The sequence below is a fragment of the Myripristis murdjan genome, chromosome 16 (assembly GCF_902150065.1).
Source record: "Myripristis murdjan chromosome 16, fMyrMur1.1, whole genome shotgun sequence".
Classification (NCBI taxonomy): Eukaryota; Metazoa; Chordata; class Actinopteri; order Holocentriformes; family Holocentridae; genus Myripristis; species Myripristis murdjan.
The window spans coordinates 30,032,904-30,060,891 of record NC_043995.1 but is presented as its reverse complement, the minus strand read 5'-3'; the positions used below and the strand labels follow the sequence as shown (position 1 = coordinate 30,060,891).

Sequence of the window (27,988 nt, the reverse complement as noted above, 5' to 3'; positions counted from 1 at the left end):
TCTCAGAAATTAAGTCATGATTCTGAGAATAAAGTTTAATCTCACAATTCTGACTTTATTCTCAGAATTTGGAGTATCTAGTGTGGCCCTGATCCTCCTCTGTGGTGTGACAGCTTGTAGTTTTGTTTGTTTGTTTGTTTGTTTGTTTGTTTGTTTGTTTGTTTGTTTGTTTGTTTTTTTGTTGTGGTGTAAAAGTTTCAGCGGGCTGAAATGTAAACAGGTTGCATTTCTTTTCCTGTCCACTGATCAGTCAAGGCGCTTCACAGTGTTTGCCTCACATTCACACACAATGAAGGTTGGAGGTTCAGTGCCTTGCTCAAGGACACTTCAACACTGCCTAGAGGAGCCGGTGATCGAACCAGGAACCCTCCGATCACCAGACGATGAAAAATGATATAATAATGATAATAAACTTCAGTTGTAGGGTGCTTTTCAAAACCATGGTTTTTAAAGTTAAAGAAATAGTTAAATATAATTTTACGAGCTACAATAAAACAAAACAACAAAACAAAACAAAACAAAAGGGAATAAGAGCCAAACAAATGAAATGTAAAGAATGTAAAAAAAAAAATGTAAAATCATAAAAACACAGTCTGCAGCTGGAAATAATGGAAATTAGGGTAAAAAAAAAAAAAAAAAAAAGTGAAGTTGTTTTTCCGGCTCTCACCACTAGATGTCAGTCCTGCCCACATCTGACTTGACTGGCCTTTAACTGAGTGACTGATGAACATTTGAGTTCATGCCCCTCTCTCTCTCTCTCTCTCTCAGGGTCTCTCTACCTCTCTCTCTCTCTCTCTCTCTCTCTCTCTCTCTCTCTCTCTCTCTCTCTCTCTCTTGCTCGCTCGCTCTCTCCCTCCGGCCAAGCCAAAATAATAAATTGCTGACTTCTCAAAGTGCCGCCAATATGCCTGTCTCAGCATAGCAGCCCCTCCAGCCTGGCACACCAGAGAGAGGGAGAGGTAGAGCGAGGTAGAGAGAGAGAGAGGAGAGGAGAGGAGGAGAGAGAGAGAGAGAGCAAACCGGTGAGAGGAGGGGGAGAGAAAAAAGAGAAACAACTTTCTCTGCCTCCAACTGCAGGCTCTGCCTTGCCGAGGGGCTCCAGCACTGCGCCTCTGTGAAGGTAGGTGAGAGGCCGCTTCCCTCTCTCTCTCTCTCTCTCTCTCTCTCCCTCTCTCTCTCTCTCAGTTTGGGGTATCCTGCCTGCATGGGGGGGCTGACCTATTGTCTAATCTCTTCCTGTGGGTCGCCTGTTTTGGGGGGCACCGCTCCCCGAGCAGAGTGCCAGCCTGTGGGGTCTGAGTGTCTGAGACGGGACAGAGCGGTGGGATGAGCGAGGGGCGAGGGTGGATTATTGTACAGAAAATAACCTGGCTGCTTTTGTTTTTTTTTTTTTTTTTTGGTTGTTTGTTTTTGGTGCAAACTGACTCCAGTCGTGATGTCTGATGCTGGTCCCACTGGCAGCTGTGGGGATTTTGCATGCAGGAGTTTGGCGTCTCTTGGCTGTGGCATGAAAAAGCTCTCAGATTAACGTTGGTGGAGGCAGATCCTGCAGAGAATAACCTGAACTCTGTCAAATGGAGCTGTTTGGCTGGTATGTGGAGGGTTAAGCCACCTAAGAGCCGTCCATCGCTGCAGTTAACTCGTCACAGGGGATTTTGAGATGTGTCGGGGGGGAAAGCAGGCAGGGATACCCCCCCCCCCAGCAGCACCACCACATGCTCTTTCTCACTTTACTGCACATCTCGCTGAGTTAAGATACTGGAATGACTGACATTTGTGTAGCCGTGTCACTGGATCAAGCTGTATTTTGTGGTGAGGAGCCTCTCTCTCGCTGTAGCTTCCAGGCACATTCAGCTGAAAATCAACAGCAAGGGAGGACATTTTCATGAGGATCGGATGTCACTTTCATTTGAGATTTACCGGCTGTAAATAATCTGCGTGCGTTGGGAAACATCGCCACTTGTTGCACTGCAAAAAATCTCCATCTTAGCAAGTCATTTAGTCTGATACTGCTGATACTGAGCCTTAAAATCCTGTGGGTTTTTTTTTTTTTTGTTCAAACAAGTGAAAAACCTCCAAAACTCCAACCTCCAAAAATTTCCAGTGCACTTTCACAGGATTTTTTTTTTCTTGGAGCAAGTGTAAATATGCGGAAACAAGGCAGAATAAGACAGATTAGCCCACTAGGATCGAGGAAATAACACTTGTTTCAGGAAAACTTAGGAAATAGGTTTATTAGCACTCAAAACAAGAGAGGATATCTCCGATTTTTACCTAGTTTGAAGAAAAACAACTATTTTAACGCTTAATTATAGATTGACACACTTGTTCAGATGGAAAGTTTTGCCGTGTGCTCATTTTCAAGTATCTCACTGCAAAAACGCAAAATCTTACCAAGATTATTTGTCTTATTTCAAGTCAAAAATGTCTTATTACTAGTCAAAATATCTCATTACACTTAAAATAAGACATGATCACCTCAGAAGCAAATTGTTTTTAGACAATTTTCAATTGTTTCAAGTAAAAATTCAATTGAAACAAGTGAAAATTTGCTTGTTTCATTGGCAAAATTTGCCAGTGGAAAAAGTGAAAATTCACTTGAAATAAGTGAAAATTAGCTAGAAACAAGAAACAAATTTTGCCAATGAAACAAGCAAATTTTCACTTGTTTCAAGCAAATTTTCACTTGAAACAAGAGACAACTGTCTAAAAACAAGTTACTTCTGAGGTGATCATGTCTTATTTTAAGTGTAATGAGATATTTTGACTAGAAATAAGACATTTTTGACTTGAAATAAGGCAAATAATCTTGGTAAGATTTTGAGTTTTTGCAGTGCTGTGTCGATGTTGTGCAGCGTAAAAAAAAAAAAAAAAGCCATGCAAAATCTTCTAAATATCATCAGCCGTGCATGTCTTTGATAAACTTCCCCTCGGTCGGGAAACCTGTCCAGTATTGTCAGACACGTTGTTCTCAGGCCTCAAAATGGCGCTTCAGTGCAGGATGAAGGCGCAACCCAAGCCAGGGAAGATTTACACGGCTGGAAGTAGCTGACTTGTGAAGCTAAAATTAAGCTGGGGGCTGGTTTGGAATTTTACACTTGGGCGGTAAGACGTGGACACGGCGACCTGCGCATGGCGAGAAATCACCCGGTCACTTTGGGCTGCTCCTTTAAAAGCTCCTCCGCAACCTGTGAAAGCAAAGAGCAGTTACTGTGCAAAGAGCAGTTACTTCAAACTTTATCTTCTGCCCTCATTGAAAACAATGGGCGCTATGTCATTTAATTACATGTCAGGATATATATAGCCTTTGTTAACATGAAATCCAACCCCCTGTCAGGGTCTGTGCCCTATAAACACACAATAAGTTGTCACTGCTGTTCGCCTGGAGCTCCGTTTGCATCCCACGAGTTTTCTCCAGAGACAGAATGTAAAGTTTTGTATTGACATTTGATAGTGGATGGGAACAAAGCGCATATATGAAATTACACAAACTCACATCCGGTGAGCCGTGGCAAACACACAGCTGAGGTCCAAGCTGACATCCGTTTGACGTTGCATTTTCTATCTATTGACTGATTGATTGATTGAAACCTTTATTTATTCTCGGAAGACAGTTGAGGTTTCCCTCTTTTACAATGCCGCCGAGATACACTTTAAAATACATCAGCAACAAATAGGATATACCTCATACATTATAATGACAGGAAATACACATAATAAACAGAAGAAAGGGAAATACACATAATACACGTTAATAAATAAAGTTATAAAACTGGCTTATGTAAAATTAGAAATGCGCCTGGACTTCAATTAAAACAGTTACAATTAGAAACACAGTGGCTAGTGATAATAGATAGATAGATAGATAGATAGATAATAGATAATCTATAGGTTGAGTGAAGAGAGTTTGGTGTAGTGCAGGTGTTATGCAGGTAAACAGTCCGTGAGGGGGGCAAAAGATGCAGAATGCATGGGCCAAAGTGTCATCTGGACCTGAAACACCCACAAAAAGTATCGGTGTCTGTGGATTGTGTGGAGAAACATTTGACTCAGGAGGAATTTAAGTGTGCAGCCAGCAGCTACTACCTATCTATCATCTATAGGTTCAAATACTTTTCCTTTTTTTGCAGCCCGACACTCGTGTCTGCTGCAAAACCAAGAAATGACAACGTCTCCCTGACATTAATGCAGTGAAAGACAGCAGGGCTGAAAAAGAGGGAGTGCAGAAAACGTGAAACACTGTGAGGATCGGGCTCTGCATGCATTCTGAGTGCACCTGTTGACAGGAATTCAACAGGTGGTGGGGGATGTGAGGTTCAGGGCTGAGCTCCTGCTGCAGACACTGTGCACCGACTCAGTCTGACTAACTGCACTGATCACCGCTTGTCATTTTCATCTTGTGACTTCTAATTGCTGATTACAGCGCCCGGTTGCACGTCACGTGGTCAAACTCATCATATCGGTGTGAATGAGCTGAGGTCTTGCTGCAGTTTTTTTTTTTTTTTTTTTTTTTTTTGATGCAGGCTTGACCTTTAAATCAGATTCAGAAAGTAAACTGGGTGTGTATCGCCCTTTTACAAAAGTGTTCCTCAGCCTGGATTCATGCTGTGATGTGTGTTCATATCCGTTTTTAGGATGATGGTTCATATTTATCATAATGTGTAACTTCTTTCAGGTTTCAGGTATCGTTTTTGTACCTGTGTCTTATCCGACTTCCTGCAAGTTAACATGGAAACTCACACTGAACCTCACTCTCAGCTGTTTTGAACACATTTCCGTCATTTTACGCGCTGTTGAGTTTTGTCTGGATTGAAGCATCTGCCCCAATAATGATCAAGCTGCCTGGTGATGTTTATTTCTGTTGTTGTGTCCTGTTGTTCTCCATACTACAAGGACAATTTCCACTTTGAGTCTCATGCAGTTTGCAAAAAATATGCTTTTTAACATGTCAGTGTCTTATTCAGTGTCCAAATCCTGTTTTTCTTCAATTAATGTGAAAAGTCTGCAAGGGGGATGAGAGAATCCCACTTGTTTTCAGTGCAAATCGACTTTTTGTCCAGAATTTTCTTGAATCAAGTGTCATCTTCTTGATCCTGGGGCTGATCTGCCTTGTTTCAACAGATTTCTGTTTGTTCCCAGAAAAAATCCTGACACTAGTGTAACTGCACTGGAAACAAGTGGAGGATTATCTCATTCCTCTGTCAGATTTTACATGTTTTTTCAGAAAAATAAGATTTTAAGACTGAATATGGGACTAAATGACTCGTTACAGTAAGAAGGAGATTGTTTTTTGCATTGGTTGGTCAAAACGGGAATAGATATAATATGACTCAATGCAGATTTTTTCTTTTGATTGATGGGGATAAAATCAAGTGCTTTATAGACAATACCCAGCAGCCATCGTCAATAAAAGCCAAGATATGTTTTTTAAAGACTAACATGAATGAAACCAGGCTTCTCTCAGGGCTGAAAACACAATCTGTCCCCTGGGAGTCCCACCGAGAGAGCAGCTCCAGGTGCAGGACATTTCTGAAATTTCACGGCAAAAGGAAAGTGAGCAGCCAGCTGGCGGCGGCAGGTGACGGCCAGCGCGCCGCCCCACTTTGTTTTTGTTCGTGTTGAACCCCCAGCGGGAGCTCCGGGGGACAGATGCACATTCACCGGCGTCCAGGCTGAGGTTTCCTGGAACACGGCACGCGCCAAATTAAATGTCACAACAAATGAAAACACGACATTTGGTCTCACAGACATTTACATTTTTGCACGTAGTTGTTCCTCTGGGAATTTCATCCTGTATGTTTAGTTAGAAATATCACTTGTCAGTATCTAAATTTGTGCCTCATCTCTTCTGTTTGTCTAAATTGCTTTAATATCCATATTTTTTAAAATCTTTTTCCTCTGTAGCTTGTTATTCCTCCATGATAAAGTGAAGCGTCTATCTATAGTCTGGCTTTGTGGCCTCTCTATACGTTAGCCGAGCAGGAAACGTGCTGTCATCGGCTAATGTCACCACACTGCGGCCTAATCCCTTTCCAAACTTGTATTTATACGACTGCTATGTATACCGTGGCCGTTCGTTTGCCTGTAATTGACAGGCCACCGACACACAGTTGTCTGAGCTTATGCTCTTACGCAAAGTGTCATAAAACAGCCACGCATTTATACGCACAATAACCACGGCTCAAAGGCTTGGCGGCAGGCGGACTCGGCAGAGCCTCGTTGGGCCGCCTCCACGTCTTCTCTGAGGTCTTTTCATCAGGTGCACAGAGAAAGAGAGAGAGAGAGACAGGCAGAGAGAGAGAGAGAGAGACAGGTGGGAGAAGCAAAGTGACCTGGGAAACATCCAGTCTCTGCACCGTGTGTGTTTTACATTATGTGCTGAAAGTCGTAGTTTTTTACTTCATCTTTAACATTGACTGTTTCCCCTGAATTTTATTCTCATCAGGGTGAAAAAAAAACCTTTGAAATTGCATTTAAACTAACAAGGGAAACCAAAACTGTCCACTTTAGTGAGTCAAATATAAAACAAGTCAGTCATATTTGCCTGTAACATGACTCAGACATTTTTCTTGACTAGTTCAGCTTCAATTTACGGCCACATGTGAGTAAACATATATATATATATATATAATGCAAAGTAACAATTTCACTGCAAGAGTGACGTGAAAATGCTCAATAAGACATAATAATCATAATTAACTGACATTAATATCAGAAGTCAAGGAAATATTTCACAACTGATCCTCATAACCTTCTGCATTTATGTGGCACACAAAAGACATGTATTAATGCTTTAATTTTTGCGAGCAGATTTTAAAAAACTGGTTAACTCGAAGTGATAAACTACATCTGATATGCACATAAAGCTTCCCATAATGCTCGGCGGGCCCTCAGTGTCAGCCTGATGTGAGTTATGTGAACACGGAGGCTTTACAAGAGAGTAAAGAATAAATCAGGGCCGTTAAAACACGAATCGGTTTCTGCTAATACATAAATTGAGAATGTGATTCGTTAATCCTCATAAGGAATTTGTCCTTTTCCAGTTTTATGATAAGGAGGTTATGCGCAGAGTGGAGATTTATATCCGCTTGAAATGGGGGCTGAACTCTCTTTCTGGGCTAAAAACGCTGTGTAAAGTGAATTTAGGTGGATTTATCCTCGCGCCGCTCCCCGGAGACGCAGCCTCCTTCTCCCCCCCCGGTCGTTTTAATCTCCTCCATCTTCCTGGACAGGCCGCCGTGTGATCCCGTGTTTGTGTCACTGGCTTTACACATTAGAGCGGCACGGCGTCGCCGAGGAGCTGCCAGTGGAGCTCAGGCATCAGCACCATTTTAACCTTTATTTATCCAAGGAAGGGGCATGCTAAACATGCATGATCTTTTTTTTTTATTTAGCATGGTCATATTTAAAAACAGTCAGTCTACTGCTGAATTGCATTGGAGCAGGTGGGAGTTAAAGGGGACCTATGGCGGGAAATAAAATGTTCTTATATTCTCACAATTGTGATGAAAACACCGCTAGATTTTTTCTTTCCTTTTATCGACAGGTTTAGATTAACTTCAGCAAATGTGTCACTACTAAACTTGATCCTGATTGGCTCCCTTACTTCATTTGAATTAGAGGATCTGTTGTTTTCAGCCAATCAGAGTCCAGGACTTACTCTTCAATTAGTTCTATTAAACTAATTCAGTTCCTTTTTTGAACTAAAAGAAATCTAATTTTATTTGCTGAACATCTTGAACAACGTTATTCTTTTCCAGAGCTGGAAGATGGTTGAAAACCATATCATGAAAAGTGAATGAGACCTTTAAGTGTCTTGTCCAGGGGAGCGGATTAACGGATTATTCTGAGGAAAGTGAAAGTGTTTCTCATTCAGTTTCCCACCAAGGACTTTCCCACACTTTGTATTTTAACGGCATCTTGGATTCCCCCAATTTCCCAGCTTCATCTCCATGTTTATGATCAAAAAACATTTGAAACCATGTTCTGACCACAGTCACAGAAGTTATTTATCCTCTGAACTTCTGTAGTGATATTTGGCAGTACAATAATATAACTCCTCTGTTGTAAATGCTGTGACATGCTGACAGTAACGTCAGCCGTCAGTCAGTCACCTTGGACAAAAACTATTTTCAAAGCTGCTCCGGTTTGGCTGTGCTAACCAGCCGGGGGGGGGGCGCTCGGCCAATCAGCCTCCGTCCTACCTGGCCAAAGATTTCGACAGCGGTGAACGCAGCTCGCCTGTAACCATGGAAACCCTGCCGGCTGGGTTTGTGTAACCTGATCTACAATCCACATGAATAAAACTTATTTATTACTCTGAGAAGTCGCAGGTTGCAGCTTGAGATTCCTGGCTGCAGTGCTAGCTCTCTAAGGTTTGTCCTTTCTCCGGCCAAACACGCTGCAGGTCTGTATTCACACAGGAGAATAGAATAGAATAGAATAGAATAGAATAGAATAGAATTTCCACATGTGTAAATATGTCTCTAGCTGAGACTCACTTCCTGTCAGTGTCGTTTTTACAGCATTTCCCTCTCATGCTGTTTTAATTGACACCAAGATTGACATCCGTAGTGACAAAAATACAAAAGTACACTCATACATATGCGTGTGTGTGTGTGTGTGTGTGTGTGTGTGTGTGTGTTTTCCATTACGAGGAAGACTACACTATTTCTATTCAAATTTACTGCGATCATATGGTCGTTCCCAACTTGATGGCATGCCTCGCATCTCATTCGCTTCCACACAGTCACAAGGAATGTGTTCCCGTCGGAGCGTGCATGTGTGTGTGTGTGTGTGTGTGTCCGCCTCTAATAATGTTTTATGGTGTAACCTGATCGATGATGCAAACCACACAGGTGGTACCCTGACAGGAGCAAGGTTGTGACCCTTTGTTTTGTGTGTCACTTGAGCAAACCGGCATGTGGCACACAGAGTAGAGTCAAATAGAACAGAATAGATTAGAATGGCTTCTTGGACCAACAAGGTGGAGAAGGGTTGTGGTCCCGCTGTCATTTCCGTGGTAACTGCTCCTCCGCACGGCTTCCGCAGGAACACACACCGCGCTGCACAAACAAACCCTGTGTTGTGTTGATTCGGTCGTAGATTACCAGCCGTTAAAGGGGCAGTCAGTAAGATTTGTATGCGCACTGCTCAGTAACAGAACACTGGCATGATATGATGAGCTGCAAACGCTGAAAAGCCTCCCTCTCCAGCCCAAATCGCATGCCAAACCGCTTTTATTGTTACAACATTTGGCACGCCTCGTATGTTTCCTCTGGATGTTTCTGTTGGAGCTCTGCTCTAACTCACCGGCTGAAAAGGTGATTTTATTGTTTGACTTTGACCTCATCGACACCTGCGATGTTACACTGAAAGAGTTTTACAGCCCTAACGCAAGCCACGTCGGACACAATAGAGAAAGCAAAACCATATCAAAAACACTATAACATCACTGCAGTAGACCTGAAATAAAGCTAAGAAAAGAGCCTCACAATGACCAACATTTCCACATTTCTGTATTTGGCCTTTTAAAGAAGCACTATAGAAAATAGATGGTTGACTGAAATACAGACTTAAGACTCAACTGGCAAATAAAAGCATAAAAAATGACATTTTTCTCCGCATTGTCCACCAATGTCACAAATATATTCTGTATCTGCTCTTCAGTGCTTCACTGCAGCTCCATCACACCAGATGCTGCTGTTTTAGGGCTGCATCGTTACTTCTAGTCCAGTCATTTTATGAAAAAACCGAGGACAAATTGCAAGAGAAGCAAACTTTGTATCCTCAGTTTGTCCTGAGTGAGGGAAAAAAAAGTCCCAAGAAATCCCATTGGTGGAAAGTTTTGAAAATCACCTCTATATGACCATATAATACCAAAAAACACTGTTTTTAACACACAGGTGAATGGAGATCAAAATTTTACTTTCAGATATCACTATAAAAATTCACAAGTTGATTACACACACAAAGACAAGAAAAAAAGTCAATTACAAGTTCTTTGAATTATTCTGTTTACACATGCATATCACACATTATCTGATTTGATATGCGCTAATAAGGAATATAAGGAATAAATGTCAGAACAGATATTTAAACAGTGAATTAAAAGGTTACTATATATATAGTAACTATTACCTTCATCAACCTCTATCAGGGATGAGCAGAGGTTGCAAAAAACATGGATCGAACTCGTCTCCCAACCCGTCAGTCCTCTCTGGCTACAGTCACTAACGTCTGACAGCCTAAACCTTGAATTAAAAGGTTACTATATAACAGTGAATTAAAGGGTTACTATATGTATAGTAACCTTTTAATTCACTGTTTAAATATCTGTTTTGGCATTTATTCCAATCAGTTGAGTTTGCTTCTCTTGCAGTTTGTCCTAGGTTGACCCCAATTTTGGCCTAAAATTACTGGACTATTCACACAGAAAAAGATCTTGATGTGTTGTGCATCATTTTATACACATTACCCTGTAATGCAGCAGCTCACGCTTTGGTGTCTTAGGGAAACCCGGGGTACCTACTGGAATATAAAAAGTTCTGTGGAGCTGATCAAAGCTCCGCTGCACAGCACGCATGTGTGATAGCAAACTGATGAAACTCCTTCAGGGAGTCTGAGGAGGTTAAGGCTGTCAGACGTTAGTGACTGTAGCCAGAGAGGACTGACGGGTAGGGAGACGAGTTCGATCCATGTTTTTTGCAACCTCTGCTCATCCCTGATAGAGGTCGATGAAGGTAATAGACTGCGTAATGTTCCTTTAATTAATCCCAGAGCGAGAACAGACTCTCCCGCCGATGCAGGGAGTTACCTGATGTCTAAAAGTGGAACCTCCATCCTCTTTGTGATTGTTGACATCATGCAAGTGAATTGTCCTGAACTGAAAGTGTGTATGGTGATCGTCTAAACCGGCCAAGTTGGGATGGAAGTTGGACTGAGAGATGAAAATATGTGACCTCAGCAGCAGCGGCAGCATTACTCACACACTGAGTCAGCCGCTTCGCCCTGAGGTATATGTGTATGCTATCGCTGTGGTATTTCCTAGTTTGGGTGCCCGGGTTTTGTAAAACACAAGTGCAGTGCGCTTCTGCTGGGTGGTTTGAACCCAGTGGTGTTTTGGTAGATCAGAAAAGCTGGTTGTTGTTTTTTTTTCTCTGTGTGTGTGTGTGTGTGTGTCTTCATCAGTGGGTGCAGTCAAGTTTCGGGTGGGTCCACGCACTGTGTGTGGATGTCCGTCAATGATAAATAAGGGATTGCACTTTCCACCCCTCTCCTCTCTCTGCTCTGCTATTCTTAGTCTCTGTGTGGTGAGCTAAGAGTTTAGAGTTACAAAGAACTTGAACACACACTCTCTCTCTCCCTCTCTCTTTCACTTTCTTGAGTCCTCTGCCTCGCTTTACCTCTCCTCCCCGTCACCTTTGAAGCCGCAGGGCGTCAGTGGGTGGCTGTTCGCCCCTCTCTTCCGTTTTAAGGTGAAAACGGAGCTTATGTAACGGCGCAGCGTGTGACCTGGAGATCAGAGCAGCATGTTTATGTGGATGCTGCTCTCCTCAGTATTGTGAATTTATTATTGGAAATGCATCTATTATTATCGCCACTTCATTGTATCGCTTTCAATAGGTGAGCCGTTAAGCTCAATGAAGATCATGACGCTGGTTGGCAAGGACACTGGTTCCCAAAGTGGGGGCCGGGGACCCCCTGGAGCCCTCTAAATTACCCTGTGAGGGTCGGCGAACCCCACCTATGTTTATTTGGGAATTCTTGCCATGAAAAATTAGGGGTATCCCTGTTCTATAAACTGATTCAGTTGAATAAGGCTATAAGTATTCCAAAATCATATTACCTGAAAACAATTTGAAAATTGCTCTGACCAATCAGGTTTATCAATAAATATTTTATAATGAAACAAAGTGCATTAGAAAGTTTATCATCAGAATGTCATGAACACAGAAATACCTGCCCATCTGTTCTGATACAAACTTTATTGTTTCTGTCATACCATTCCAATAAAATCTCTCTTTCTCTCTTTCCTTTTCTCCACACATACAGTGCCCGCTCGCCCACGTGTGTGTGTAGCGGTGTGTATGAGTGAGTGTGTGTGTATGTGAGCCGCAGCCTCAGGAGCCATGTCAGACCCCAGGGACATCGACGAGGACGCCATCCTCAAGGGCCTGAGCCCGGAGGAGCTGGACCAGCTGGAGTATGAGCTGCAGGAGATGGACCCCGAGGTACCAGGGAGCGCTTGATTTTGTAGCAAGAGGAGGCGAGTCAGAGGCGACTGGACTGGTCTTGAAGACGTTTCACTCCTCGGTGAAGGTGAAACGCCTTCAAGATGAACAACAAGTCCATTTGCCTTCGACTTAATAGTTTTTGATACGCTAAGACTTTCACATGCACTTTCTTTGTCCAGGTCCAAAGTTGGTAGAACATTTGGCCAGTTCTTATTTATTGTATTAACTAATACAATTCTGCATTTCACACCATTGCAAAATGTAATACGATGCATAAATACACAAACAGAGTTGAGAAAAGTCTCGTTCCCACTGCAGAACCACATCAATGCACATCATATTTTTCAGAATAAATCATGTTGAAGTGATTCTTTGTCTGTTTTTTCCACATTGCAGCATAAGAATCATGCTCGTATTATTGCATATTGCATATTGCATATCATATTTAGTGGATCTAAATTTTGGCTAATAGTATTGAATTGAATAGCCCTATTATGCAACCATTTTCTGGGAGTAGAAACAGCTTTAATGGATGAGCTGAATCACAATGGGCAGACTCAACTCATTTGCACGCACTAGCAATTATCTGTATCTATTGGGAAAGAAAACATGTGTACGTCTAAAATATTGAGAATTCAGTTTGTAAAAGCTTCACAAATTTTTAACAAACTCCTCTGTCCCAGATTCTCTCTCAGCAAGTCCAAAAACCAGGCTGATTCAAGTCTCACTGCTTCTAGTCTTCCTGCCAGTGCATCCACATGACCTTTGATCTCATGTTCTCCCAGAATGCCATGCTGCCAGCTGGCTTTCGGCAGCGCGACCAGACCAAGAAGAGCCCGACGGGGCCGTTTGACCGTGACGCCCTGATGGAGCATCTGGAGAAGCAGGCGATGGAGCACCCGGACAGGGAGGACCTGGTGCCCTTCACCGGGGAGAAGAAAGGTGCAGCTCCACAAAACACACAGCAAAAACATATTCAACATGTCATGTAGCGTCATAATCAGGCTTCAAATATTGTTTTTCCTCAAACAAGTGAAAAAAAAAAAAAAACTCTGCCACTGGGAGGAGATAATCCCACGTCTTTTCCAGTGCTGCTTGACTTAAATGAAGTGTCATTTTCCTGAGACAAGCGAAGCTGCATTGGAAACAAGTGGGATTATCTCAACCTGCTGGCAGATTTTTCCACTTAGTTTAACCCTCCTGTTATGTTCACATTTTTGAACATCTTTTATGTGTGGGGTCAATTTGACCCCTGCAGTTTAAACAAAATTATTATAACTAAAATTGTTATCAAAGTTTATGTGTCAAGAACTTTATGTTTCTTTGTTGACGACCTAAATAGCCCTTTGAATAAAATATAACTCCCTCCCACCGCCACTTATACATCCAGTATTCCTATTATGCGAAAATGGAAAAATATTCAAATCACCATAAAATCTCACTGATTGATCTAAAATTGGAAAGAAATATTATTTTTTGATGTTTTAATGGCTTTATATTATTTCTAAGTAATGATTTTTGTTATTTATAACCAATGCATTACAAAGTGTGTACAGGACATTGAAAACATATCATCATGTCAATTTCATCTTTACCCGGTAGTGCCCATTACATTAGGAACACTCATTAAATATGAAGCAAAAAAAATGATGTTAATCATTTATTTAGAGACGTTAAACACTGGCTGGGGTCAAATTGACCCTAAACATAATAGGAGGGTTAAGAAAAGCAAGATTTTAAGATTTAAAGATTTTTTTGTTGTTGTTTTTTAAATCAAAAACACAGAAATGTGTCCCGCCCAATTAATCGAGACTCTGCAGATTCACCCTATTTACCCAAATAAAAACCTGTGGTTGGTCAGATATACTCAGCCGTGGTGTGAGTGGCTCCAGGCTACACTGTGCAGAACTGCTCTGCAATGCACGACTGCACAGCTTTAATGTCCAGGTGTGTGGGGGGTTTCTGCAGCTCACTGGGTTTTGGTGTCATTTCCATTTCCATAACATTCCTGAGGGCAGACATGGCCGGGCCTGCAGCGGGACGCGACTCGGTGAAGAAACTTTGTCTGCTGTGCAACAAATTGAATAAATGCAAGCCAATATGGCGGCAGGCAGACCTACAATCTGTCTCTTTTTTATTAGTTTGAGGGGGGGATTCACCGCAACAGCACTGAGAATGAATGAGTAAAGACAAAAAAAAAAAAAAAAAAAAAACAAGATGAGAAAGCACAATATAGGCTACAGTGGAAAAAATGGGTTTATTAGAGTTGGTCCACAAATCCATGATAAGCCGCAGCTTACTGGTGTTTTGGGAAACATGATCCGAACAGAGCTTTTAGCAAAACAGAGAGACAAGCAGACAACACAGACTGAAAAAAAGCCCATTAAGTTGCTTCTGTTCTTTGCCAAACGTGACAACAGGAAAGACTCTGGGAAAATGAGTTTTAAAAACATGTATGTACATAACCGAGTGTCAGATTATATGTTAAATAAACATGCATCGGATCAGAAATGGAGTCAGTGGCTTGACAGAGCAAAGTGGGTTTTCCACAGGCACAAGAGGCTGTATCATCTCTTCCTATTTCTTCCCATTTTCTCCCTCTTTTCCTCTCTTATCCATTTCTCGGCCGTTTTGCTCCCACTTTCTGTAATCTCCATCTTGCGCTCCCCTCCATCTCACTCCATCAATTTCTCTCCATCCTGACTCTCCTCTCACTCCACCTCATCTCATCCCCCCCTCTTGCAACCGTCCATCTCGATCCGTATATCCATCTAGCTATCCGTTCACTCCCCTCCATCATCTTCCCCCTTTCCTGACCCCCATTTCCTCTCTCTCTCTCTCTCTCTCTCTCTGTCTCTCTGTATGTAGGAAAGGCCTTTGTGCCCAAGAATCCCTTGCGTCAGATCCCTCAGCACGAGCAGATCACCCTGGAGCCGGAGCTGGAGGAGGCTCTGAAGAACGCCACCGACGCCGAGATGTGTGATATCGCAGGTTAGACACACACACACACACGTAACACTCGTTTTGAGCCTTTATTTGTAAGAATATGAGCTGGAGAAGTGAATCGTAAACATTATGTGCAGCTGGGATGGTGTCGCAACAGCAGTGGGGAATGAATAAATGAATGAGAAAAATAGTAAATTCAAGTTTTTTTCTTTTCATTCCATCATGATGGCCCTTCGCACATGGAATTACAAGACACATCATTTTAAACACAAACAGCGAATATAGTCCAGAACAGATATAACCATAGCATATACATATACATTTAAACAAGACATAATCCTGTCTATACAACCTATATTTTCTAAAGGACCAAGCTTTATCCTAAAGTTTTCACAAATCTAATAAATATCTGTTTCAGAATTGTCTATTTAATTTAAGTTGTTTCAATCTTAACAGATAAATCCTCTCTCCAAACACTGACACAGAGAACAGTGCAAAACAAAGTGAGATTGATTCTGAATTTCATCGTGTTTGCAGAAAAAGCTGAGCCTGTCTTGCTCATTAATACCCATTTATTAACCACAGTAATACTCCAAATACAAATCACTCATTCTTATAAATTTCCGCAGCCCATTCTTCCATCAATAGCCGTGATAATCAAAGTAGTGGGGGGAGTAAAAGAAAAAGTATTAGCAGAGGGAATGGGGGAATTAGTGCTCTTGTTATTATTGGTATTAATAATGGTATAACCAGTTAAGTTTTGGTCTTGCATTGTGGTGTGACCAGTGGTGGACAGTAGCGGAGTAAATTTACTTGAGTACTGTACTTAAATACAGACTCTGAGGATTTGTACTTTACTTGAGTATTAGATTTCTTTGCTACTTATTACTCTTACTCAAATACATTTCCAAGACAAATATTTTTACTCTTACTCGAGTAAATTTCTAGGAAGGTTGAAAAGTACTCGTTACTTTAAGGTCGGCTGTGTTTTTTTTTTTGTTGTTGTTGTTTTTTTTCTAAAATACTATTGGACACAAGCTGTGTTTGTCAAAGAAGGAAACCTATCACAGTACACGTTCTCCACTGGGATCTACATAAAAGTGGAAATACGTCATCCCCTATCCATATAAGGATAACGCCAAAGTAACCACGCTCTTTTGACTCACAACAAGTCAAAACAAGACAGTGACAATGGCGGCAGCAGGAGAAGAAAGTTTACTTCAAGTAAATTTGAAAGCATGTACTCTTGGATACTTAAGTACCTTTAAAAGCAAGTACTTTTTTACTCTTACTCGAGTAACATGTCGACTGAGCTACTTTTACTTGTAACGGAGTAAATTTTGACAAGTAGTATTTTTACTCTTACTCAAGTACTGGGGTCGAGTAGTCTGTCTGTACTCTTTGGAGCCATTATCCTGATGTTAATAACTCCTTATGACAAGCTGAGACACTAAATAGCCACAGAGTTGGTTCATTGTTGCTGTAATGGCAGTATGAAGCAGTGCAGAGGAGGGCTTGTGATTGGCTGCTTGTAGTTTGGACCGCTCGCCCGGCTGTGAAAACCTGGGCGAGCGGTGAGAATGACAAACACTTTCTCTTTCTGAATGAACAGAGGTTAGAAAAAAAAAAAACCCCATCTGAATATTTGGCTTGATTTTTAATCCTGCGTCTCAGTCCTGGATCTGGACTGACCAGCGACTCACCCTCCCTGAGTGGACATTAGCGGCTCGGCGTGGTTAACAAGGCCGCTGGTATCAGTGTGATGCAGACCGGGTTTCACCGTCACGATGGCGGCTCCCGCTGGTCGCTGCTGGGCCCCAGTGCGGCCAGCAGGTGCTCATTAACTCATTATGGCATACCGTAGCGCAGTGTTTCATCACAGTGGCGCTGACCCACATAGTGCTATCATGCAGACCTAGTTTGTCTCGCTGCTGTTTGCTCACATTGTTTCTCTGAACACCGACCACCCACTGCTACCAGACATGGTGAGACATGCGATGTGGAGCAGGGGCAGGGGTGGGGTCCGATTCCCCGCACTCAGCAACACAAAAATAAATAAGACTGGCCACCGTCCACTAGAGGAAGGGTGGAGTGAACAGGGGAATGGGGCTGGGAGGGCAGAGGGGCAGAGAGTCAGCTGGTGGGCGAAGATACTGTATCTGTTCACGCCAAACAACAGGAAGGTCACTGTTTTCACAGATAGGCCGCTGGGTTCTTCATGTGTGGCCGCGCTTCTTGAGGCTTCGCACTGAATTCGAATCAAATGTGGAAAAACTGTTGAGTTGAGTGTGCTGGAGATCACAGTGGCTACCCCGAAACTGAAGAACAGCACCATAATGTCATTAAACACATGAATATCATACACTAAGTGCAACAGCAGAAAAACCCTTACATTTTTTAGTTCATCAGCAGTTCAACAAAAAAATACCCTGACAAGCCATTTAGTCTCTTATTCAATGTCAAAATCTTGTTTGTACTCAACCAAGTGAAAAATATCGATTATCCCACTCGTTTCCAGTGTCATTTGACTTGTTTCCAGAAGTTTCTTCAATCAAGAGTCATTGTCTTTGTATTCGTGGGCTGATCTGCCTTATTCTGCTTTGCCTCAACATACAGTTTTTATACTTGTTCCCAGAAAAAAAAAAAAAAAAAGTTTTGTGGGATTTTCTCACCCTAGTGGCAGATTTTCTCGCTCGTTTTAAGAAAAACAAGATAAGGACAAGTGCACTGTTAGAATTTATTTTCTTGCAGTGTACTGTAACTGCAGATACTTCCCTTTAAAGCGGCTTACAACAGGTCCTGCACTGTTTAATGAGCTGATGAGAAGGCCGACAACCAAAAAAAAAGCCACGAGTTGGTGCATTAGTGCATGCATTCATTGTTATACAGAATCTCTATCAATTAAATAAAGTTACCTAGAAGATTGAGATGTATTTTCTTTATGTTTTAAAGCGCTCTGACACACTCCTCCTCTAACCAGCCAGCCAGCCAGCCAGCCAGCAGGCAGGCATCCGGAAAGGCAGAGCGGGGGAGCCTGTGTGTCCGGCTGGATCAGGCTGACAGTGAGACCACCGTTTTAACCCTGGAGGGAGTCCAGATGAGGATTAAACCTCAGTTAGCCTCTGTCAGTCTTTTGTTTGGGCTTTTTGGCGAACGGACTAAGAGGGGATGAGTCCACAATAGCCTGGCTGGGCAGCTCCGTGGGGCCCGGGAGAGAGAGAGCAGAGTGGGGTAGCGGGTCACTGCGGAGACTTAATTGGCACTTTTTATTCATGGTATTAATACCTCCGCTATTTCGGTCGTTTCAGTTATTGGGAGTCTAGTTTGCTCTGTAAAGCTCGCGGGGGTTATTCTCAGGGCCGAGCTGGATGACGTGAGGGTGTTTATGCCCGGTAACGCCCCCCTGAGCAGGCAGCTGTCTCCCCGGCCTCCCTCTCCTCACAAGGCCCTTCCCATGGTTCCCTGCAGCGGGTCAGGGGGTTGGGATGTGGGTGGGGGGGTGGGGGGCCGTGCTGTCACAGCAGTTGCCGTGTGACACAGTTTGGTGGACAAAGCCTGCAGCAAGAACAAGAAAGGCAGCAGCTGTTCTGCCCCCTCCTGGTGATAAACAGAAACAACACCTGTCAGCGTTACAACCTCATTAACTCTGACACAAAATTATTAAAGTCACAGTGACATGACTTTCCATCCCAGAATATTAAACTATCAGATAATTTACTAAACTTTGTCTTTTTTTTTAAATATCAAACTCTAGTTCTACCTGCTGGAAATCAGTTTGTCTTGTTGAACCAGTAGGCATGAGCGAAAAGTTAATCCAAAAACAATGTCACTTTTTTCAACAGTCACTCCACATCCATGCAAAGGTTATTACAGGTCAAATGAAAACTGAAATGTTAACTGAAATGAAAATTAAAACTAGAAAACAAACTGAAACGAACAAAACAAAACAAAACAAACTAAAATAAATTAAAACTATACCAGAAATGTGTTTAGTGTTGCTGTTGGTCATTTTGGTCAGATGTGTGAGCACAAGCAGCAGGAGTTTGTGTTGGTGCTGCTGTTTATTGAGACTACTGACATGACTGTGAGTCAGCTGCCTTCATAAAGTCAATACCTGTTCTGACAAACACCACCCAGGTTAGAATAAAAAAAAAAAAACGTACTCAAAATAACACTGACACTGAGAAAAACTCGAGTCAAACTAAACATTTTGTAACGATAAAAACTAAACTAAAAGGTACCCTGGAAACTAAAGATTCAGATTCAGATTCAGATTCACTTTTATTGCATCTTAATCATATTACATATAAGAAAGAGCAAAAATCTAAATAAATAAATAATAAAGTGAAACTAAACTGCATTGAAAGCAAAACTAAAACTACAAAACTAATGAAAAACACAAAACTATAATAACTCTTGACCCTTGACCCCATTAAAACAGCCTTTTTCTTCAAACTGGTCACTGACTGGTTTAAACCTTTAAAGATGCCTCACTCACTGTGCTATTTGTTTCTACAGGAAATGCATCAAATTAAGGAAGCCAGCTCAAAATGCCACTTCATTGTGACTTTAGTGTTAAAAAAAAAAAAAAAAAACAGGAGCAAAATCTGTGTGTGGGGTGAGATAACTAAATAACAATGCAGCTCAACACATTAGAAAACATTTTTAAGGCATTCTCCACAAAGTCACTCTGAGGTGCAGCCGTGCCACTTGAATAGAAGCCCGTTTGTTAAAGTAATTAGATAGATAGATAGATAGATAGATAGATAGATAGATAGATAGATAGATAGATAGATACTTTATTCATCCCGAAGGAAATTTGCAGTTTTTCAGCAGTATCCACAGATTACAGATTAAATAAATAAAAAATAAAGAATAAGATCTAAGTACAACACACTAGAGATCTAGGTACAACAGTGTGCAAAAAACAATGTGCAAAAAAACCATGTGCATAGGTGTATAAAATGTGCATAGATGTAGGTCAATGTGCAAATTTAGAAGAAATATACAGTATACACAGATGATAAATAGCAGTAAGCAATATAAACACTATACACAAGGAATATAAAAAAATAGAAATATGAACAATTTAAACAGCAGAGGAAAATAACCTAAACCTTAATATTCTGTGATATTAAGAGTCAAACCAAGATGAAGCCACTCGTACTGAGGAATATGTTTTTCCAGTGCGTTCTGTGTATTTTTAGGGCGCCGTCATGCTTCATGTGATCATGTCGCACAGACTCAGCTGAGCCAGCTCACACATATAGGAATTAATTATTGTGTTGCCTGAAGGAGGAAGTCACATGGGAGTGCAGCGTCCTCTATGAAAGCATGTATGTATTGGTCCCTACGTGCCTCGATGCAAACACACAGCTGGAGGGACAGTTCTGCACATGAAAATGCACTGAAAGCCCGTAAAAAAATATACCAACTCCTTGCGAAGCAATGCAAAAAAATCTGTCTGGGTTAGGATTAGAGTCATTTCATCTCATATTTTGTCTTAAAATTTTGTTTTCCCTTAAACCAGTGCTTGTGGGATGAGATAATCCCACTTGTTTCCAATGCAAATCAACTTGTTTCCAGACTATTCGTGAACCAATTGTCATTTTCTGATCAGCCTTATTCCGCCTTGCTTCAACATATTTATATTTGTTCCCAGAAAGAACAACCCTGAAGTGAGTGTAACGGCACTGGAGAAAAGTGGGATTATCTCATCCCACTGGCAAATGTTTTCCTGACTTGTAATACAAGTCATAAAAATGTACTGCACAATGTATTTGCTATGGAGTAGACTTATATTTCACACCACAATATTGTGTTTTTTTTTTTTTTTTTTTCATTCTCTGGTTCCAGGCTGTGGAAAGAATTGTGCATTTTCCAAAACAGTGTTTGGACTGACCCGGTAACCCAGCAATAATTCTTGTGTGGTCTTTCATCCCGGTTCATTATCAACAAGAATAAAGCCAAGGGCCAACATGTGCACAAACGTGTGCTATCATTCCAGCCTGGACGCTGTGAGATTAAGGCCAGAGAGCCAGTTTCCTGCGGAGTTCGGGCAGCAATAGCCTTATCTGGTCAGGCAGACACACTGAGCGGACACATACATAACATAACATGAGGGGATACCCAGCTGGGCCTCTGCTTTGTTTTCCAGTGTTAAAAAAAAAAAAACCTGAAAACCTGCCCGGTCAAACTGCATGGAAATATTCACGCTGAAATACACTGAAATATCAGAATCACGTCCAAATCAGAAGTATTTTCTGTGCCGGGCAGCAGTGTGCAGGAATCTGTGCTGCTGACGTCGGCGCGGGGATATAAAAACAACTCAGATATTAACACAGTGTATTCTGACAAACATGATACAAACACAATGCGAGACACGCGGTCACGCTCAAATATCACGGCGATAATGTGTTCGATTGAATCGCCTCCAAGCTTTGTATTTATAGTAATCATTTCCCCGTGCTTGCAGCCATCCTGGGAATGTACACGCTGATGAGCAACAAGCAGTACTACGATGCCTTGGGCACCACGGGCACCATCGCCAACACAGAGGGCATCAACAGTACGTACTCTCACACTCTTCATAAAGATCAGAATATGTTCATAAAGATCAGAATATGTTCATAAAGCTCAGAAAGCAGAGTCAACCTCCATGGAGTAAACGTTTAAGACACACGCCGAGTATTAGAGAGGAGAGCTTCAGTTCAAAATGAGTTTTCCCATCAACACCATCAAAGTAAAACACTTAATTATCACACATATCTTTAAATCTAACCCTATTTGTTTTTGTTTTTATTGTTAGTGTTATTATTGATTCATATATTGGACAGTTAACATTGTATATAATAAAATAGGGACACTGCCTTGGCTTCAAATGTCTTGGAGAGGTGCTTATTGGGAGTTAGTGCATTTATGAGCAATGCAGAAATAAATTAAAAAAAAGTCTCTACTGGTAAAGTTTCCAAAAACATGCATTGTGAGGAAGGCTGCAAAATACAGCCATTAAAATATCTTCCTCGCAATTTTTTACCTAATATTTTAGATTATTAGCTGTTAACCACAACTGCATTCTCTAAGTAATCTCCATCTGTCACCTAGCATTCTGTCGGCCGTACGGTTTCTTAACGTGACCTTGTGTTTGCTCAGGCGTAGTAAAACCAGATCCATTCAAGGTCTTCCCGGACGAGCCGCCAAACACCACCAACGTGGAGGAAACCCTGGAGAGAATCCACAACAACGACAGCAGCTTGACTGAAGTCAACCTCAACAACATCAAGGTCAGCTGGGCGGGACGCCGCAGAGAGACGCGCTCACGTTTAGATGAGCTGTGTGGCGTTTTCTGGGAAGGAGGAAAGGACCAGAGTCTACTGCTTAACCTCCTCAGAAATTTAAATAGTGACTTTTGCGTCAAAGGAACCAGCGAAGAGTGTGAAAGAAAACTTTTTAATCCTAAAACATGATAAAAAAAGTCTGTCGCTTCACTCAGGAGGTCCAGTTATTCCCATTCTGCAAGTCAGCACGCTCTGAGTCTTTGTAAGATTACCACAAATCCTGGTGCATTCGTTGTATCTGACAAACTGGGATTATGATTTCTCGTCACAGACTTTTTTCCCTTTGATTTCCAAATTGCTTTTCGAAACTACACCGCTTCACTATGTGCTGTCAACAAGCTCCACTACAGTGGCTTTCCAGCAATCTGCAGGATTTCCCTCCAACCAAATCCTGATATTAAACCCTCATTCAGCAACAAAGTTGTTGAACTTAATCACTGAAACAATGAAAACGTTCAGATTTTCGCTCCTATGTGTCTCACAGTTGACTGAGAGTGACTTCCTCCCTCTCTCTCTGTGTTTGTGCTGCAGGACATTCCCATCCCAACTTTGAAAGAGATCTTCGAGGCGATGAAGGGAAACTCTCACGTGGAGTCTCTGAGCATCGCCGCCACCCGTAGTAACGACCCTGTGGCCTATGTGAGTGCACCTGATATACGAGCAGAGCCTCTAAAACAAATCCAGGCTGTCACATAGAAAAGACTATAGTGAAACTTCCTCTGCAGCACGACTGACAAAAAAAAAATCATTAATAAAACAAATCTGTCATTAATTCACTTGGTATTTGCAGGTGATAAGCGCTCTCAGAGCCCGAAATGTCACACACTGATATTTTGTCCTGCACGTTGGCAGATTTTCTGCATCTGTGCTGTTTATATCATTTGTATGCTTGAGTGTGGCGTTGACAGGATTAGGGGAAAAAAATGTGTGCACCTGTGATATAGCAAGATGCCTTAATAAAAGCATCAATCAAATGCCTTATGTTGGGTTTAATAAAGGTACGTGAGCCTGATTACAGCAGCGATGATTGGATCTTTTTCAAAAGGGAGGAATTTCACGTTTTAAAATGTGCAGGTTGATAAAAAAACTCCAACATTCGCTTTTTGCCAGGCGTGTGCTGAGATGCTGCAGGAGAACACCAGTCTGCAGAGTCTTAACATCGAGTCCAACTTCATCACTGCGGAGGGCATGATGGCCATCATCAAAGCCATGGCCAACAACGCCACGCTGGTGGAGCTCAAGATCGACAACCAGGTCAGATTCATAACGCTGGAAAAGTGGATATGTGGTATATCCAAACGCAGTTACTGACAGAGTGCTACAACACACTGTGAGGCAAAAATAAGCAGTTTTTACTTTGAATTTTTACCCTAATTATAATCTAGACTAAGGAAAAACATAGCGTATCACATTTTTAAAAAAAAAAATCATAGGCAATAACAATAATGTTGTTGGGCTTCGCTGATTTTGGATCTAGACCTCTTACATGGATCTGGACCTGTTTGTTTTTTGAATATTGACCTGTTTTTAAAATTATTTCTCAGGCTTTTATTTTTGCACAGTTACAAAAGAATGATTTTAATAATTCTGATTGATTTTTTTTTTTTTTTACGGAATTTATATTAGACTTTTGAAACTTTTATGGACAGTTCTGATTGTATGACCCATTAGCACTTCAATTTATTAAGGCAAAAAAAAAAATGTTATTAGGGTCGACACTTGTTTAATAAACAAAAGAATAGATTAGTAAAAAGAGTTGGTGAGATTTTTTTTTTTTTCTGTATGGGCCCTAAAACATCAAAATGATGAATATCTGGCCCTAACCCTAACATGAATTAAACTGTTTCACTCAAGGACACTGCATCCATTTTTAGAAACTGAAGATCATTAGTAATCATTAGGGCGAGCAGGTGTCACTTTGCTTTTAAATGGCTGTTATGTCAGTTGTGCGATCAAACTCTTTAACTGTACATATCAGGCCAAAATCCAAAATGCTTAAACCTTGGAATAAGCAAGTTATTATAGCGTCTGAGGTGAACCAGCTGCTCACCAGCCCTCCTTTCCCCGCTGCAGAGGCAGAAGCTGGGAGACTCGGTAGAGATGGAGATCGCCAGCATGTTGGAGAACAACTCCAGCATCCTCAAGTTCGGCTACCACTTCACCCAGCAGGGCCCGCGAGCCCGAGCCGCCATGGCCATCACCAGAAACAACGATATGCGTGAGTGTCGAGGGAAACGCCTGCACGCTTAAACCACGAGCTCCAACCACGCTATGAGAGAGGATCAAAGAAAACCTCGTCTCACGCCAAGAAACCCCATTAAAATATGCATGCAGAACAGTGGAAGGCTACTTATGAATATTTAAAGCCATGCGAGGCGAGATCAGTCTGAATCAAAAAATTTTTGGCCGCAGCGCAGAAAAGCAACCAATCTCTTCTAATTGAGATGCTGCAGATTCATCCCGCGGCCAAAATGAGATTCTGATGTCAAGTGTGGATACCTCTCTGCCCAGGGGAGGGGACAAATTAAAAGTTAAGCACAAAATACAAAGTCCACATTACATCCAGAGACAGCTGGACTCATGAACATTCAAATCTCAGCCTCTTTTGTCCCAGTTGGCATACAATTCATGTACAGCCTCAGGAATCTGATGGACTGGTAAAAGTCAACATGTTGCTGATGTCGCTGCACTTCAGTAATTTACAAAGTTCACATTTTTCAAGCCGTTGTCTTTGGAATAATTGGCTCCTGTAATCGGGGGCAAAAAGAGAGCTTTCCCTTTACAAATTAAGGTGATGATGTTGATCATTTGTAGCTACCAATGTAGTCCAGTCATTTTATGACTCAAGGTCAAACAAATTGCAACAGAAACAAACTCAACATGTCCTGAGTGAGGGAAAAAAAAGCCCCGAAGAATCCCACTGGGGGAAAGTTTCAAAAAAGACCAAAATATAGCCCATCCAAACGCCTATTAACTTTTTTTTTCATGTGAATAGGGTAAAAAATTTAACCTTTAGGTATCACCATGAAAATTGCTGAGTTGATTACTAACCTTAAGACAAATAAAAAATGTATTGCAAGTTTGTTAAAATTGTTTATTGACATGAGCAAATGGTGCATATTTGAATTATGTACACACTAATTTGCATAAATGCTACAACAGATATAAACTTTGGGTATAGCCAGGTGAAAATCTCATAATCAGTCCTGTTGACATATAAGAGTCAAATACTAAACATTAAGGTCTGAATGGAACCCATTTAGGCTACCAATGAACATTAAGGAAGAAGGAACTTAAAACCAGTCTTTAGCAATTATCATTGCAGCATGTCTGCTCCACTAAGGTGGTAGCAATCTTGAAAAATGGCTGCCATTTTGAAATTTCTAAGTGGTTACTTGTCAAGTGACCCATGGAGGCAGCTCATCCCAATTTTCATGCTAGTATCATAAGAGGACCACTTTACTGCACTCTGTAGTAAAGCTGTGGAGTTTATGCAAATGTATGCAAATTAGCTCATGTTACGAAACAATTTAAAAAAACTTGCAATACATTTTTTATTTGTCTTAAGGTAAGTAATCAACTCAGCAATTTTCATGGTGATACCTGAAGGTTAAAATTTTTACCCTATTCACATGAGAAAAAAAGTTAATAGGCGTTTGAATGGGCTGTATTTTGGTCTTTTTTTAAACTTTCCCCCAGTGGGATTCTTCGGGGCTTTTTTCCCTCACTCAGAACATGTCGAGGATACAAAATCAACTGAGTTTGTTTCTGTTGCAATTTCTTTGACGTTGACCCCTTATTTGGCTTAAAATTACTGGACTAATGTGCAAAAGTGTGGCTTCAAAGGCTAAACACAGCCCAAAGAACAGAACACACTTGAGAGGTAAAACGAGGAAATGCGAAACACCTGTCCAGTCCTGTCAGGTTTCCACGGCTGTGTGCGACTCCGCCGTCTGTGAACTGATCGTTTCTTGTCGAAGTAACGTGCAGCGGCTTGTGGTTAATATTTTATCATCCACTCTTGTTCTTCTTTCCCTGTGTGCAGTTCGCCAGCAGAGATTGAGATGAAAGCGACCCAGGAGCGAGCGGGAGGTTTCTTCTTCAGCCGCCTCGGAGCTTCCATTTGCAAAAAGACTGCCATTGACGGTCTGGTGTTTAGCTTTGTCAACGGAGCGCCAACAAATTTCATACCAGTCCTCCCCCTCACAAGGCTGGTCCGCATGCATGGTGGAAACCGCGTAACGTCCATGTCTAATCATTTCATTTCATTAACAGTCGATGGCAGCCGGCTTTTTTTGTAGACTGCTGAATTCATCATAAAGGCATGTATAGGTCACAAGCCAAACGTGAAGTGTCTTTTTTGTGCTTCTAGTGTGTCGCCATGCCAACATCCTCCCGAACGAGTGAACCCCTCGCTCATTCATGCTTCAAGATTTTCAATGTGGTGCTATGCATAGAACGACAAAAAAAACCTGTAAATACTTTAAATAAAAGAAAAACCAAGTATTTTTTTTGGAAACGTTTGGCACATTGAAGTTTGTTGTTTCTCCACCCCCACGCCCCCTCCAAGAAACACACATCCTGCAAAACGCTGAGATGCTGAAAGTTGCGCACCGAAGCAATTTCGACTTCGGTGGATTTCAACATCAACGGTCCGGTTGGTCACAACGGTTGGTTTGCGAAAGCTGACAACGCAGCATTTATGAAGTGATGACTCTGTGAAAACAAAAGATTAGTCACTCCGCCCGCATCAATCTCAGTCGGACTCAGGGACGCCGGATATTTACAGTCTGATTCCAAAGTGTGATATTCACCAAACATCTTGCTTTTACGAAGTTAAAGCACAACGATTTAAGATAGTGGGCAAAGTATTCTAAAGTTACTAAATGATGAATGCACTTTTATGTTTTATTTTCCACGATAGCATTTAAGGTTTGAGCTCTTCACATGCAGAATCACAGCTCTCTAATCCCACAGAGACCCTCCTGATCCTCGAACTTCCCAAAAGCACCTGAGCTATTTTTACCACCCGCCCCTCCGTCCTGGTCGTGGGGAGCGTAACCTAGTCTTCCGGGCTTGAGTTACTTTGCTCCAAATATATGTACCGACTTGAAGAGGGCCGGAGAGGGGCGGTGGGAGGGCGCCCACGTGCACCCGGAGAGATTTATGAACAGAAACAGCTGCTAACCTCGGAGGATTCCAACAGCATGGAGCGGATTCCTCCCTCTCCGCACACCTTTTGCTCAACGTTTCCCCAACAAAGTCTGCGGATGCAGTCTCATTACGGCTTAATGTCAGTTTTGACATGACCACAGGTAATAAACAGGACGGATTTCACAAAGGTCACGCTCTTAAGGTGCACCAAGCAGGCTTCAGTGTTTCGTACGGTGGCATTTGGCACTGGAAGCCACGTCAAAATGATTTAAAGTCAGTATTGCCACGCCACAATCTATTTCTGGGGTGCCCGTT

General features: G+C 41.8%; 1 protein-coding gene across 1 annotated transcript; it reads left to right on the top strand.

The window, feature by feature from the left end:
- Window positions 1–879: 879 nt before the first annotated feature.
- tmod4 (tropomodulin 4 (muscle)) lies at window positions 880–27,221 on the top strand. Its single transcript, XM_030071775.1, has 10 exons — window positions 880–1,120; window positions 12,055–12,233; window positions 13,022–13,178; window positions 15,105–15,227; window positions 21,658–21,750; window positions 22,335–22,465; window positions 23,051–23,158; window positions 23,630–23,773; window positions 24,593–24,737; window positions 26,565–27,221. The coding sequence occupies exons 2-10, from the start codon at window positions 12,132–12,134 to the stop codon at window positions 26,585–26,587; spliced, it is 1,026 nt and encodes a 341-aa protein (XP_029927635.1). The 5' UTR covers window positions 880–1,120; window positions 12,055–12,131; the 3' UTR covers window positions 26,588–27,221.
- The last annotated feature ends 767 nt before the right edge of the window (window positions 27,222–27,988 follow it).